The sequence below is a fragment of the Panulirus ornatus genome, chromosome 38 (assembly GCF_036320965.1).
Source record: "Panulirus ornatus isolate Po-2019 chromosome 38, ASM3632096v1, whole genome shotgun sequence".
In the NCBI taxonomy this organism is placed as follows: Eukaryota; Metazoa; Arthropoda; class Malacostraca; order Decapoda; family Palinuridae; genus Panulirus; species Panulirus ornatus.
Genome location: NC_092261.1, coordinates 9401145 through 9417355, shown reverse-complemented (window position 1 = coordinate 9417355; position 16211 = coordinate 9401145). Strand labels below are relative to the sequence as shown.

At 39.3% G+C, this 16211-nt stretch overlaps 1 protein-coding gene across 1 annotated transcript in view; it reads left to right on the top strand.

The window, feature by feature from the left end:
* The first annotated feature begins 3120 nt into the window (after positions 1-3120).
* nrm (neuromusculin) overlaps positions 3121-16211 on the top strand; it is a 320350-nt gene continuing 307259 nt past the window's right edge. Inside the window, 1 exon segment of the mRNA XM_071684735.1 lies at positions 3121-3360. Within this exon segment, the coding sequence (XP_071540836.1) occupies positions 3294-3360 (67 nt within the window). The 5' untranslated portion in view covers positions 3121-3293.

Here is a 16211-nt window from a genome sequence, read left to right as displayed (position 1 = left end):
CTGTTTACACCGTAGACATTTGTTGACGAACTGCTTTTACTCCAGTTCACTGTTGTTGTTGTTGTTGTTGTTGTTGTTGTTGTTGTTTAGCGGTGTTCTGCAGTATACCGGTTATCTATTAAAAAAGAAAATGTTACTACTGTGTATGTACGCAGCTCTTAGGTTTTTCTTTCCTTGCGTGTATATATATTTTTTTTCCCTTGCTTTGTACCACTTTACAATGCCTTCCGTCGTTCTGGTTCTGTGGTGGTCCATTGTCATCTTTTTCCAAGGTAATGCCATGCCCTCGTTTTCTTTTTTTTTTTTTTCCTCTCTCTCCCCAGTTTCTTCGGCATTATCCCAATAAGCCAGTCTTTTTCTATCTTTCGTTTCTCTCGATAAGCTGATTTATTTTTCCCCCCCTCTCTCTCAGAACTGTTGCTTTATTTCTTCTTCCGTTATTATCCGTTGCGACAGAATGTTCAACAAAGTTTTTTGGTGAGCATTTCAGTCTCTCTTTTCCTCTTTTTTTTTTTTTTCCTCATATTCTGTCATGTGTGTCATTTGCTTTTGTGAGTTATGGTCTTGTTCTATTTTGTCTGCTCACGAATCTGTTGTTCTCTTCGTCATTGTTCTTCCCAGTGGATAACTTTATGTGAGTGTCCTCGTTAGTTTTTGTTCTTTTCACTTTGATGGTGAGATGTTCTTTCGTCTTGCGTTTAGGTGGGTTACTGGTGTCTGTTGTTCACCTCCTACTCTGTTGTTTTTTTCGGTTTTGTGTGTGTGTGTGTGTGGGCGGGGGCGGGTTCTTTCGTCTATTGTTTGGCTATTTGTATTATTTTTATTGTTCTGTGTTTACCCCATCTTCTTATTTTTCCAGTTATTATTCTTATATTCTTATTCTTGATAGTAATGATAATATTAATGATAATAATAATAATAATAATAATGATAATAATGATAATAAGCAACAGTTTATTAAAGTGACCATAGCCATAGGCTGGCAATGTACAGAGAAAATACTCACTGTAGAAATGGAAGAAGAGAAAGAGGGTTGGAGTTAAACAGAAATTCTTTTTACACGGACATTGAAATGGGTAGTCGAATGTTGATCGATGTTTCATACATGTTTTGTGAAATAAGTTGTTATGTTTGCCTATGTTCTCTGTGTTTATATTTGTATGTTGGTGTGTCTTATAACCAGTTTCTGCTAGTCTGGTTGTCCAGTGTTGATAATGATATGTTTTTATCTTTAGTTCAAAATCGGCAAATTTATTTTGTATCTCTGTTCATCCTTTGAGTTGTGGCGCAGACGATACAGAGTATCATAGAATATCCAGGACTAAGGCGGCGAGAATTGAATGATACATGTTACATGATAAGGGAATTTTATACACAACAGGAGAAGGTAGAATGTATCTTTGAAAACTAAGGTGGAAGTCATCTCTGGTCAGAGGACGTCCCTGAGCAGAGACCCCGTCAGGTGTGTGGCGTAGCCCTATTCCGTCAAGTGACTCGGAGGTAATATTGATCTCAGAAGAGTTAGGGGGGGGGAAATAATTATATGTATTTCGCCGGCGAGATTCCGTTATGAAGGAAGGGAAAATCTATAGGCTTGACAGAGTGGATATGACTCAACAGGAGGAGCGAGTGACATGCAGACAGCAACTTTATGAGGCTAGGTCTGCATCTTTGCAAGGGGGTGTTGTGGGTGTGGGGAATGTTAGTTTTGGTTGATGCATGTTGATGGATGGAGGGGTTGGGGTTGGGATGGTGGGGGGAGGAGGAGGAGGAGGATGTGTTTTGATAGCGGTACTGTTGAAGAATTTTAAGTTTTGATGATCCTTTGAATGACCTCCTCTGTTTCAGGACTGAATAATGAAGGGATTACTATAATATTTGTAACTGAAATCAGCTGTTCATATATATATATATATATATATATATATATATATATATATATATATATATATAGATATAGATATATATATATATATATTCCTATAAGTCCACGGAGAAAATGAAACACGATAAGTTCCCAAGTGCATTTTCGTGTGATAATCACATCATCAGGGGAGACACAAGAGAGAAATGTAAGTCAGTTGATATACAACGAAGAGACGTAGCTAGGACGCCATTTGGTAAGCATACTCTTTACCCTTAGAATGTTTCGGTACTGGGAGAACTGCATGACAGAAATTTTACCAATCACGTAAAAGGATGTATTGCTACCGAAAAAGGACGGCAGTCGCCAACATTTGCTGGTCTGGTCAGCTGCTACCAGCAACGTTATCTGATGGGATGCATTGCCGCATAGTCCTTCGCTGGATGTGTGTGAAACGTTTATTTTCGATTATTAGCTTGGAAGTTGATATTTATTACAGTTGAATAATCATTTGCCATAATTCAATTACTTTTTTTATTTGTATCGTAACGAGAAATCTCTTAATGAATCGGACACCGTTGCTTTCTCAACTGTCCTTTTACGTGTCTTTTATTTTCTTCGCTGGTAAGAATCATCGTTAACACGATGTGTTGCTGAGGATGAAGACCTCCCTTCCATCGTGATACGGTGGAGGTGCAGCAGACTCTCCTCCAGCAGTCGCGACAGTTGTCTTTTGAGGCTATATTTTGTACCTACGGTGTCGTGGGAGACAAGTTTAAAGCCTTCATTAAATTACTCGCCCCTCTTGACAACCCTGAAAATTTCCTAAGACGCATCCTAATTCTTATTTCCAGGTGCTGCACTCACTCGGGAAGACATACAGCAGCGGAAATGATGGCAGGGTAAATTGAATTTACCTCTGAGTAAGGGGTAGAACCAGGAGTTGCACCTTGGCGATATACCACTGACTAACGTCTAACGAAGCCCTGCGTGTAAGAGGAATTCTCCGAGCGTGTTGAGCCCATCGGGTGGTGGTGTGAGGTGGGGGTGTGTGGGAGTGGAGGAAGATAGAGCGAGCGAGCGCGCCTCGCAACATGGTCCTTTGCTGTGGGTCTCTGGGTCTATCTGTGCCTCCGGGGATCTCTCCCGGGGACCGTAACTGTCGTCTATGCGAGTACCCACTTGGTACTGGGGGGGTGGGAAAAGGTTGGCGGCGTGGCCGGCAGATGTCAGGACCCCCCGGCGCACCTGGGGGTAGCGGGCAACTCATGGGTTCAGTGTGTGTGCAGCAGTGGTAGGTGGAGGGTGCGTTACTCGTGGATTGTGTGGTACGTTGAATGGGATACGCGCGGTCGGTGCTCTGATTTGGAGGTATAAACCCATGGCTTATGTATCCATGCAAATGAAGTGACAAGGAATTGCAGTGATTATGCATGTGAAATTTCTGACCCTGTTGGTCGTCTTGACCACAGTTAAAGCTTTTTTTCACGACGAAGGTAAGTTTTTTTTATTTATTACTTTTTTGTGTGTAACAGTTCCAATCCCGAGTCTTGCGTCGTATAAGTATGCGAAAGTTTTTTTTTTCTAAGATTAGTGTGTGGAAGAAGAAGGATTTCCGATATATCGTGGCTGTGCAAGTTTATAACTTGGCGAGGAAATCAATAACAGTTGAGACATTTTTTTAAAACTTTTGTTGGAAGGTGAGTGGCTCGGCTGCTGCTGCTGCTGCTGCTGTTACTTCTTCCTCGTTAAATAACGCGCATCTCTCCACACAACATTGATGACAAACCACAGTAGTAGTCTCGAGATCTCGTGCGTGTGTTTTGAAACAGAAGTTAACTTCCTCCTTTAAGTTTTCTGTGAATGACTATTTATGTGGTTCTGTTTCTGGAAAAATAAGAGCGAAAAAAAAAATGTATGTCTATATATGCACTGTTGTTTTACCAAACAAGTTTATTGAAACTGAAATCACCATTTGATACAGTCCCAGAATAGTCAGATTATTTTTTGCTCTCTCTCAAGTTTTATGCTTGCTTTAATGTCTTTCGTGGTCATTCCCTGTATTAATGTTACGCTATCCGGGGATTGTTTCATTGAGCACGGATGATAATATCGGCAAGTATGTTTGCATTAATCATCACATGAACTATATCTTTCACATCCTATAGAATCGTACGAGTTCTATGGGGAATAGTCTTTCATCTTTCCCAGTGTGTACTCTACATTTCTTCCTCTTAATCAGCCTTAGAAATGTAAGGCTATGCTTGTTTACCATCGCTTATGTAATTTGTGTCGTTCATTAACAATTTATCTGACGTGCGAGAGGCTGCGTAAGATGTTTGTGCTGACGCCGTACTGAAAGTGATAAAAGTTCTCGTTAATTAAAAATATTTTTTTCAATTTACGGTTATTGGTACGTTCGACTGAATAATTCGATGTGGATGCGTGATTATAAGAAGCTCCTTAGAATTCGTGTTATTCCAGTTTTGTCAAAGTCTATCCTTCGCCTCGTTGTGATTTCGAAATATAGTTCTGCATAAAGTTTCTATAAATTGGGAGATTGTTATGTAACGTTCAGTTGAAATAAGTTTAAAGATGACGTTATTACAAGGGATTACATTTCAAGATGACGGACAGTCGTGTTACTTTTTTTTGTTTTGTTTTCTCTATCAGGCGAGCAATGGCCGTTGCTCTCGTTAGAAGTCTACGTAAGTGACAAGCCTCACTTGGTCAAGCTCGGCTCCTCTCCTCACCTTTACCATGCTTCTTCTTCTTCTTCTTCTTCTTGTGTCAGGTGTTTCTTGTGTTTCCCTCCCCACGATGCTCACATTAGAAGTCTACGTGAGTGACAAGCCTCTCTTGGTCAAGTTCGGCTCCTCTCCTCACCTTTACCATGCTTCTTCTTCTTCTTCTTGTGTCAGGTGTTTCTTTGTGTTTCCCTCCTCACGACGGGGTATTAGTTCCCTCCGCAAGGAGTATGTGCACCTTCTCCCGGAGGAGTGTGTCTTAACGTCTGGTGGATCAGGATTGTGATATCGTAACTGACGCTTCGATGAATGGTGATTAGTTTGAGATCATCGGTGCACTGCCATCTGAACCAGTATTTCAAATGTGAGGATTGAGATGTTTGTGTACAGCTCGATAGTTAGAGTGGCAAAAAAAAAAAAAAAGAAAATGCTTTTCATCTTCACTTCAAAGAAAACTAGTTACGTATCTTAATTAGTGCAATTTTGACGTCATTTCTTGCTTGTCACAACTGGAGTGAGTAAATTGGTGGCTAAACCTTCTGTGTTTACTCAGCGAATAAGTGGATGTAGTTTATAGATTGTGTAGATAATGTGGCTCACGGTTTTTATGTGTTGGATTATATCTGTGGTGGACGCTTTAGATTGATTGTATGTTCTGTGGCACACGGTTGTGTACATTGTGATTCTGTGGGTAAGAGTTTTGTATATATTCTGTAGCAGAGATGGTTTTGTATATTTCTGTGTATCGTTCGTTTTGTGGCTGTTGGTTTTGTGGCTAAGGTTTTTGTATATCGTTTGTTCCATTGGCCATGGTTTGTTTTTGGCCTTTGGTATGTGGCTGAGAGTTTTGTGGATCGTTCTTCTGTGGCTAATAGTTTGGTGAATCGTATCATCTGTGGCTGACGGTTTTGCTTACCATTTGTTCAGCGGCTAAAGAGTTTTGGCATACCGTGTGTATGTCTTGTGACTGACGATTCACGTTTATCCTAAGCTGTGATCTGTGCATCACATCTATTCCTGTTTCTTCATTCGTGTGTTCTGTGGCTGTCAATTTAATGCTGTGTATCTGGTGGTTGCGGTTTTTTTTTTTTTAATGGTATGTGACTGAAAAAGTTTATGTACATTGAATGTTCTGTGAACGATGGGTTTATAAAGCCATATGATCGTGGGATGAGATGGGTTTGTGCGACATGGCATTCTCTGTAGTGGTTCATTTTCGCGCATCTCTGTTTCTCTGGATGGCGTTTCGTGTTGCCTATGTGGCTGATGGAATTTGTATGTTGTATTATGTGGGGGAGACGATGATCTCTATATCCTCAATGTCTAGTTCTGACTGAAGTTGGTGATTTACTTTTCTTTCAGCGTCGCGGGTAAATTGTTCATTGCTTAAAATAAGTACTTTCCGTTATGATAAGTGACAGGAATGTTGACCCTTGATCGTTCTTGATAGTTTCAATTATTATTGCATATTTTTGTGCTCCGACACCTTTGTTCTCTGTGTGTTGCTCGACACTTACTTTTGTTCTCTCTGTGTGCTGTTGTGCTCACAGAGAGACAAACAGACAGACTGTCTGTTTACTGGTGTTGCCCTAGCAGACAGATTTGTTTTTTTTATGTCATAATCAATTGATTCAGTAACAGTTACAGTGACTACATTTTTTCTTACTGAGCTGTAATGCATGGAAATAAGTTTACAGGCTACAGGAAATTTATAGGTAACTAAAGAATTTTCATATCCTCTTTTTACTGTTCTAAAGGACACCTGACATGGTGTAGTGTTCAGGCAGCAGCAGAGGATCACTCGTTTTATTTAGATGATATAAACCCCTACGGCAGAGGGGGAAAAAAAGCCCAGAGACAAAGAGAAGGGGAGACAGGGAGAGGCTTGTAGAAAGTAACGAAGTAACTGCCTCGTTCCAACTGGCTGAGGCAGGGGAGAAAAGGGGGTAGAAGAGGGAGAAAGCCAATTAAAGGCAACAGCGCCCCTTAACACTCCCTGGAAGCGAAACAAAAACGAAACGGAGGCTGTGAAGGGGGTCGCGAAGTAAGGTATATAATGAGCAGGGAGAGAGAGAGAGAGAGAGAGAGAGAGAGAGAGAGAGAGAGAGAGAGAGAGAGAGAGAGAGAGCTGGTGCTTTCAAGGGGACGGGACGAAAAGCGAGAGACTGACTGTTAGATATAAAGAGAGGAACAGGGATGGAACAACGCAGTAATGAATCGCGTGTTGAAAGAGGGAAATACAGTGACCTAAAAAAAGAAGATAGAAAAAAAAAAAGATGTGTAGGGAGGGTGAGTAATCAGAGTGGAGAGGTGATTGGCGAGATAGGATGATTAAGCTGATTATAACTATAAAGAAAAACTAATTGAAGGGATGTGTTGAGGAACGGAGTTGATGTTTGTACAAGAAGATGAAACGTGTACCTTGGGTCTAGACTGTCATTAGTAAGAACATTAACTTCATTGAGGGTATAAAGTGACGGGAAATTGCAGATGAAAGTGAGATCCAGGATGTGCGATAGTGATGATGAGGAGGAGGTGGTGGTGGTGAGGGACAAGGTTCATGTAATTAAAGAGGAGGTCATGCCTGGCGTCTGTGTGTAATGGTGGTGGTGGTCAGTGATGGGTGGACGATCCCGTATTGTGTGTGTTATTGTGGTATGTTCACGTAGATACTGCCAGAGAGAGAGAGAGAGAGAGTGTGTGTGTGTGTGTGTGTGTGTGTGTGTGTGTGATACAGGGAGAGACGCTTGTGTTACCCGTCTCTTAAGGCGAGGGGAGGATGAACAGCTGGGTTGACTGTGGTGCCAACTGCCACGCTTAAGGCTCGAACCCAATACGACCCGTGAGTGAATCATGGTTAGCGTCGCTTTGCCAATACACCACATGTAGGTGTGTGTGTGCGTGTACTTGTGTGCTCGTGTGTTTTTGTTTGCCTGTGCTTGCAATGATTTTCAACACGGCTTGGTTTTTTTTACGTATTTTCTTCATGCCTTAGAAATATATTGTAATTACTTATTACCCAACTATACCTTTTTAAGGTTGCTGACATCATCCCTTACAAAGGTCTATAATGATAATCATCCGTAGCCGATATTAAATTTTCAAATTTTACTTAAAATTCTCATGAATTTTTCGATAACGTATATCTTTTTTTTTCTCTTTTTTTTCAAATATATATCCGTGTTAGTAGATGATTATTTTGATGATTTTATTCCGTTAGAGATGATCGTATCTATAATCAATTTATTCTCTTGAGCACAGAATGACCCTGGGGTATGATTGCACGAACCCTGACCTGACCATAGAGGTTTAAAGAAATGCCTTCTTCACCTTACGCCTGGTGTGCACCAGCATTGATGGTCTGTCATGCCCAAAATAATGGCTGTATATTATTACCTTAGTTACTTGCCCATAAGTTGATGCCATACTTTAAGTTTCTTTATGAAATATTGTCATTTATAGTTGCTTAAACATTCATGACCTGTGGAAAGTCATCGTAATGTTACAACTTGATGTATGTGCTCCAGATGTCTTAAAGATGTATGTGCACTAGATATCTTAAATGGAACATAGGGGTGTGGGAAAATAAAAAAAAAAAGGTTAAGAAAACCCGGGTCTTGCCAAGCTACGTGCTAATTTTAAGACTACCCATAGTAGCCAGCATGTCAAAGAAAATGGGATGATCTATTTATGTTATGGGTAACTCGCATACCGTATCCTGGCCAAAAACTTTTGTTGGGTAAAGTCCTCATGGAATAAATACACAAACTTTGTCTAAAATGTTTTCGCACTGTGACATTTCATTAGGGCAGACTTGCGTTTATATATATTGTTTTATTTGATAAGTGCTACTTTCGTGAGGAAAAGTCTTCTGCAAAAAAAAGAAAAAAAAAAAGGTAACAGGAGTCTGGGTGAGTAGAACCAGCAGGTTTAATTTAACTGGCAACTGCTTTAATGTGTTTTGTTTAAGGCATGGGACAACAAGTCTGCTCTGATCTTTGTAATTATGTTATGTTTAAAATGACGTTAATGTAGTCTTTGTAAAAAAAGAAAAGACGTATTTTTCTCTTTTTTCTTGGAAGGATTATACATACAGTAAAATATATGTATGTGTGTGTGTGTGTGTGTGTGTGTGTGTGTGTGTGTGATTATTACATGAAAGTGCACATGGGAACTTATCGTGTTTCATTTCCACGTGGACTCATAGGAAAAAAAAAAAAAAAAAAAAAATATATATATATATATATATATATATATATATATATATATATATATATATATATATATATATATATATATATATATATATATATATATATCGTCATTTCCATCACACGTAAGTTGGTGTGCGGTCAAGCCCAAGTTCTATTAGGTCCATATTTTAAGGAGGGGAAACTCGACCGTTAATACAGTTACAGGCAAGTGCCGGGCGTACGTTAGTTATCTGCTGTACCCACACCGAGGTTTGGTCCTGTGTATGATGACGGCATGCGGGGGAGGAAAAAAAAAAGAAATAATGGCGAATAAACGATTATTTCTCCATGAAAATGTAATTTTGGTCCAAGTTCGGTGATTATAATCCACAACCCGCGGCTCTAACACGGATCGTTGTATATGTCCGCTCAGTTAATAATGAGCTTCATGACACTAGCGTACAGTGGTCGAAATTTGTTTCCCTCTCTCCCTGCTTCCGTATACAAACAAATTTTGAGCGAAGCACCAGATATATAAACTGCCGAGAAATGGATTTCTCTCTCTCTCTCTCTCTCTCTCTCTCTCTCTCTCTCTCTCTCTCTCTCTCTCTCTCTCTCTCTGTATATATATATATATATATATATATATATATATATATATATATATATATATATATATATATATGTGTGTGTGTATATATATATGTGTGTGTGTGTGTGTGTGTGTGTGTGTGTGTATGGATGCACTCTAACATCGCTCTATTTATGTATTTGAATTTATTAAATTTGAAAGCTTCATGTGTGTTTGTTGAGTATAATAGCAGTCTTTGCTTTATTTTCATATAGAATTTTTGTCCTGCACGTGTGTGTGTGTGTGTGTGTGTGTGTGTGTGTGTGTGTGTGTGTGTGTGTGTGTGTAGGGCATGAGAATGGCAATTTAGTGTTAACTAAAACAAAAATTTCTCTATTTATTTTTCTTAAGTCAACGTCAGTCCTGAGATCACCTTTATCCTATTTTTTTTCCCCTCTATTTATTTACTTCGACGTTGCTCTCCGTACGTAAAACTTATGTGTAAGTATAGAGAAATAAATTTTGAAACTTTTGAGCCACCGACAGCAGCGAAAAGTTAAATTCGCTGCGTGGTTGTACTTGTTTGCAAGTTTGGTAGGAATTTTCTGATCTCGGGAGATATTCGTCGGAGTTCCTTTTCCTATTGCAAATTTAGCCCATGACTTTTCTCCAGTTGGGGGATAACATTTCTTGAGTTTTCCCGTTTTTATTTTTGAGTCGTTTGTGTGTGTGTGTATATATATATATATATATATATATATATATATATATATATATATATATATATATATATATATATACAACGCTCGTTGTATGTCTTGGACAATCACATGTTTACCAAATGGTGTCCTAGCTTCGTCTCTTCGTTGTATATCAACTGACTGTTATATTTCTTTCTTGTGTCTCCCCTGATGATGTGATTATTACACGAAAGTGCACTTGGGAACTTTTCGAGTTTCATTTTCCCCGTGGACTCATAGGAATATATATATATATATATATATATATATATATATATATATATATATATATATATATATATGTATATGTATTTATATGTATATATGCTTTATTAGGGAGAGGTAAAACATAGCTTGCATATAGTTATATGGTATGTTATTCGTCACGAGTCTTTTATATCATTGATACGAAAAGAGTGATTGAAGTGGACCAACATTTCTGTCTGTACGAAAGAAAGGCGTCACTCCTTCATTGGATCTATCCTAAATCTCTTTGTAAGCGACTCTGGAAAAGCCGGCTGACTCGGATATTACATTCCTGTATTTTCTCCCCCTTTTTTCCCGTTTTTAAAGTAATTTAAACACTTGAAAAGTTACATTTTTCATTTTTCTTTTTTTCTTTCTTTTTAGTGAAAATAGATGTAATGGACGATTTAAAAGCCTTTGTTTTTTATGTATGAGGACTGAAATACTTACACATCATTCAACACCCTTTAAAGGAATGTAATCTGTTTCAGTGCAGTGTTAGGAGGAACGAATCTCCTCGCATGGTTACTTTATCGACCTCTAAATCTGAATTCCATTCCAACCACTCTAAAGGGATCGGGACTTGATCGTAGGAAGAAAAAAAGAAAAAGAGGAGAGAAAAAAAAGAGAAATCCTCCGCACGCTATTCCTCTTAGCTGGCAATGGTCGGCGTGAATATCTGAATGGTGTTGGGGGGAGAGCTGGTCGCTTGTAGTCTTGGGGCGTGGAACGCCTCTGCTGAGAAAGGGAAAAAGTTTGTAAGGTGACTTTAAGACCGTTTTATGCTGAGTAGGTGGAATGAAGTGTTTATTAAAAGAGAACGAAAGTACAGCCCTTAACGTGAGACCTGCATTGTGAACTTGTGTGTTTAGTGTGTTGATTATTTTGTGTGTATTAATAATATTTTCAGACGTGTGCCACATTTTCTTGGAGGTTCTTATTTAAATATAATGTACTAAACGCAGTTGTTTTTTGAGTCATCTGGATATGTGTGCCGTATTTTCATGGACAGTATTAATAATGTGTGTATCAGCCATTGCTCTGTGTGAGCTAATGATCTATTTACTGAAAATGATTCGCTGGTGTGGTTATTGTAGGTAGGCCTGCGCGAGTTGCTGTAACAGTCTACAGTAGTCGGCCAAAAGTCCCAAACTCGGTAAGCGTAAACTTACGGCGGGGTGGAGGGGTCGTGTTAGAAGACCTCCTAATTTAGGCTAGTACATTAAGCCAGTTATTGTGAAAGGCATTTTTGCCGTTTCATAGACTCGTTATGATTACCATTTCGTCATGAAGCATTGCAGTAGCTTGTGTTTGCATCATACAAGTGACACGATGATTTTTATTGTATCAACTGTTTCATCTACATTTTCCCCTCCCTGTCCGATGTTGAAATCTAAGATGAAACGAATTAGTATGTAAGCACAGCTATACCTGACAGCGCGATTCAAACCTTTATGTCGAGGAGGGAGATTTTGATTCGTAGTCTGGCTTCACAAAAGCCATCAGCTCAAATCAGCTGACGTTCATTCTTCCGTTAGTTGCTCTTTCAATCTTAAAAAAAAAAAAGACAAAGAAAAAGATGGTTTACAAAGCAATCTGTATCGTGTCAGAGATATGAAGGATATCCGATGTATATTGTGCATTGAATATTGTTGATGGTTTGCAATGAAGTATTACAGAAATCGTGTCTCGTAAGCTTAATGTTTGTGTGCTTAACCTAGTTCTACTGAAGTGAAATTAGGATATTACTCTGTATGGGAAATGAACCACTGTATTTATAGAAATGAAAAACTGCAATTATGGGAATGAACCAATGTGTGTGTATGGGAAATGAACCACTGTATTTATGGAAATGAAAAACTGTAATTTATAGGAATGAACCAATGTGTTTTTCACTTTCATTGCCAAGTATATTTCTCTTGTTTTTTTTTTTTTTTTACATTCGTTCTCGTATCAATGTACTGAACGATTTTTCCCATAATTAGTCTGATTTCTACTACATTTGTAGACTGTGATATTTGTTAAATTGTGAATAGTTGTACTGATGTATGAAATAATCACGAATCTCTTATAAGGGCGAAAGAGGTTTGTGTACAGCAAGGATTAATTAACAAATGTTTATAAACAGATCAGGATTCTTTTTAGTCTTCACAAATCTGTATCTGCCTCCGAGTCTGAAAAAAGTAATGATAATGTGATGAAAAAATTGGTTGAAGATATGCAGTGGATAATGAAGGCGAGGGAAGCCAGAAATTATGATCCAGAGAGCAGTATGAGGGGATTAAAGGGAAACCCGTGAAAGAAGTTTCGAGAGGAGTGAAAGAGAGTGAATGAGGATCAGAGGGTATGTAGATATGGTCTGAAAGGGTGTATATAAATGAGGGTGGGGTTACGATGGAGTGAAAGCAGTCTGTGGAGAGAGCTGTATATAGTTCGTGACGTTGCGCGGAGAGCTACAGGCCATCAGCGCAGCCTGGTGTAACATAAAATTGACCTTATATGTGCATCCTGTGCACTGGATTGCAAAGGGTGTTTGGCCACTTTTTTTTCTTTTTGGATACAGTGTTTACCCCGAACGCAGCCGTGTGCTGCGTGGCTGATCTTTGCCTCCAAGCACATACCCCAGCACTGGTGAGATTTCAGCCAAGTGGGTTCAAAGTAGAATTTGTTGTACAACGGAAATGACTTGCCAGAACGTTGCTCCTTTCGGCTCGTAGATCTTCTCGAAGTACTGGACCCAGGTACAGCAGATACACTTTTGAGAAACTCCTGACAAACCTAAGACTAAAGGATTAAGACTTCTTACTGAAAACCATCCGAACTCATTTACGTGAGTGAAAAGACTTTTGCAAATTGGCGATCGCATGAGGTTCGTTGATACGGTAGGGCTGTGCCAGTGAAACCTTTGATAACTTGTGCGGACTTCGTGAAGTAAAGGAAAAGCTATTGCAAGTTGCATGATCACACGAGGTTCCAACCTTGGTATAGTAAGGCTGTGTAGTGAAACCCTTCCTAAGTTGTGTGTGTGTAGTCTCAACTGAAAGAAAAGGCTATTGATAGACGGTGATAACATGAAGTGTGTTAATATGGTGAAGCCTCTTCGAAATTGTGTTGGTGTTGATTGTCTGTGACAACAGTCACTATATTAGTCGTTGGAGCAGTCTTTTTGTTGATTCAACTGTATTGCGTCGTGTGACTTACAAGTTGCTTCGTTACGAATGTCATCTCAGCACACGGTAGTAGCTAACCAATTAATACTGAGGGATTACTCTTCATTGTACGTTTTGTACCGTTCCTTAGTGAAGGGTGTGTCTATACTCAAAAGGTCCCAGCTCTTAACCACATTGGTGTATCATGCAGCTTTTGATTTTCGTAGTAATTTCCACATTCACTCAATTCTTGCTTCTTAGCTTGTTCCCTGGTGTCCGTCACTCTTATGGTGAAGAAGTGGTCCATTGCGTGTGTGAGTTGAGTTTTGTGTTACAAGGGACTGAGTCTTACACTTGTGTTGCCCCTTCTCTGAACTTCATATTTATGTATCATGTGTTTAGTCACACACACACACACACACACACACACACACCAGCCTCAGCCAGGTACCCATTTATTGACCATCTCCGAGTGAAGGATGAACACCTGTGTGTGTTTATTTTTGCCCATGTTGTGTACGTCATTGTAAGTGCTTGTTTTTAATGTGTGGTTCTGGGATTATGAAAGTGTTTATGAGAGAAAGATGTATTCATTAAGCATCTTTGTGAATGTACAGTCGCTCACTTGAATATAATTCGTTTCCATTGTTATGTTTCCCTGATTATGAAATGGATTATCACCAGAATGATCCGTCTGGCAGAGCTCTTTGGATAGATTACTTTCTTACCGTAATGACCCAATACAGAATTACCGGACTCTTATCATCATGATTTTGTTTGCTGCTTTATACGCCCTGATAACATTATCGGCTACTAAGCTTGTTGGAACGCTAATGATATTTAGATCGTATCAGCTTAATGCTGTTCTAATGAACCTAGAAGCCCGCTGATATTTAAGCAGCCGGTGTCGGAAGGGCGTATATAACGTGTGTCTTGGGATAAGAATGTCAGCCCTGACGGGCCATTATTAACATGTGCAAAGTTAAAGTTATAACTTTTTTTTTCTTTTTTTAACTGTGGAAAGTTATAATGAGATATGGGTAATGAACTGGATACTGCTGATGATGAGTTGGGTAAAGTATTAAGTATGGGTAGTTATTATAATGGGTCACGTGTCTACTGAAGATGAAGAGAGATCTTTACGGTGTTGTGACTGCCAGTTTGTTATGGCAGAACCAGTTGACTTCACGGCCTGGAACGTGTTAACTGGGTGAATTACCAGTGTCAACAGAGTGGTTGGTATACCTTGATATCAAATGGTTTTGTACTCTTAACGATTGCGTGATGTTAAATGAGGGAAACATGTTTCGGTGAAGCTGCTGTCTGTATTCTTAAACTGTCGTGTTTTTACAGACGTGTGTTTATAATGCCTCATTATCATGTATAGCTGTGTAAGAGTTCATAACTGCTTTTTTTTTTAGTGCATTCACTACAGCATATATCTGTGTGAGCTTTTTTTTTCGGTTGGACATTAAAAAATAAAAACTAAGTTGATTGTTGTGTAAAGTTTGCAGATTGAAATGCCCCATGTGGATGAAAACTGCGAATGAAAAAAAAAATTTATATATCGTGTTGTTCATTGTAACAAATTCGTTCTGTTCACTGTAACGAATAAATTCGTTGTGCTCATTGTGTAGAATAGATTCGTTCTGTTCATTGTAACAATAAACTGAATTTTGCATTCAGTACTAAGTGAGACAGTAGCATTTATTTAGCTTGATGAAGAGTGTTTGTTTTATGAAACGTCTTTTGATTTCTTGGCTTATGTTGAGGAAGTGGACTTCAGCACACTACATAAGTAAAGATACTCCCTACTGTAGTAGTAGCACCAGCACCAGTAGTAGTAGTAGTAGCAGTAGTAGTAGTAGTAGTAGTAGTAGTAGTAGTAGTAGTAGTAGTAGTAGTAGTAGTAGTAGTAGTAGCAGCAGTAGTAGTAGTAGTAGTAGCAGTAGCAGTAGTAGTAGTAGTAGTAGTAGTAAACACCACGTTAAAGGAATCTTTTGAACCAGATTCCTGTAAGAGAATAGATGGGTTTGTCCTTGATCTGCACGCGTCACGAGGAGGCAGCGGTGAAACTGCCGCGTCACATGGGGCGCCACCTGCTCCCCGCCGTGGCAACAAAAGACTGGCGTCACCCGGCCGGAACCTGCAGGTGTTGACGGCGCTCCGCCCTCCTACAGACGTAAGGGGAGGAGGAGAGGAAAAGATTAGGCTACTCTCTGCTACCACGCCATAAATTTACCCTCATGTTTCTGATGGTTATTATTATTATTATATATGTATTTAGCTTTGGCATGATTGTGCGTGAGTTAAAACACACTTGTGAATGTTTCTCTTTGTTGCTAATACGTCAGAAAAAGTTGTTTGGAAAGCGATTTGCCGCTGGGAGAAAATGGTTCATTCTGGCAACATTGACGCTGTTTAAGGGGCTCGTCTTTGTCCGAATGTCCGGTCTATGCCGGTGTCCAGAGCGTCAAAGCCTCTGCTGACTTTCACCTTTATGCTGGGGCTCTTTTTGCCTCCCCAGCCAGCACCACAGGTGCCTGCTATTATTAGCTCTTCCTGGACCGTTCTTAATTTTCAGAAGAATCGTATTTAGCACTTTGGCCTAATGCGCGCCGTGCTAATGGAGGTTTGCGCTAAAGTTAAGCGAGTAACTTTGCGAATAGGTATAACGGATGGTTGAATTATACTCCCAGTA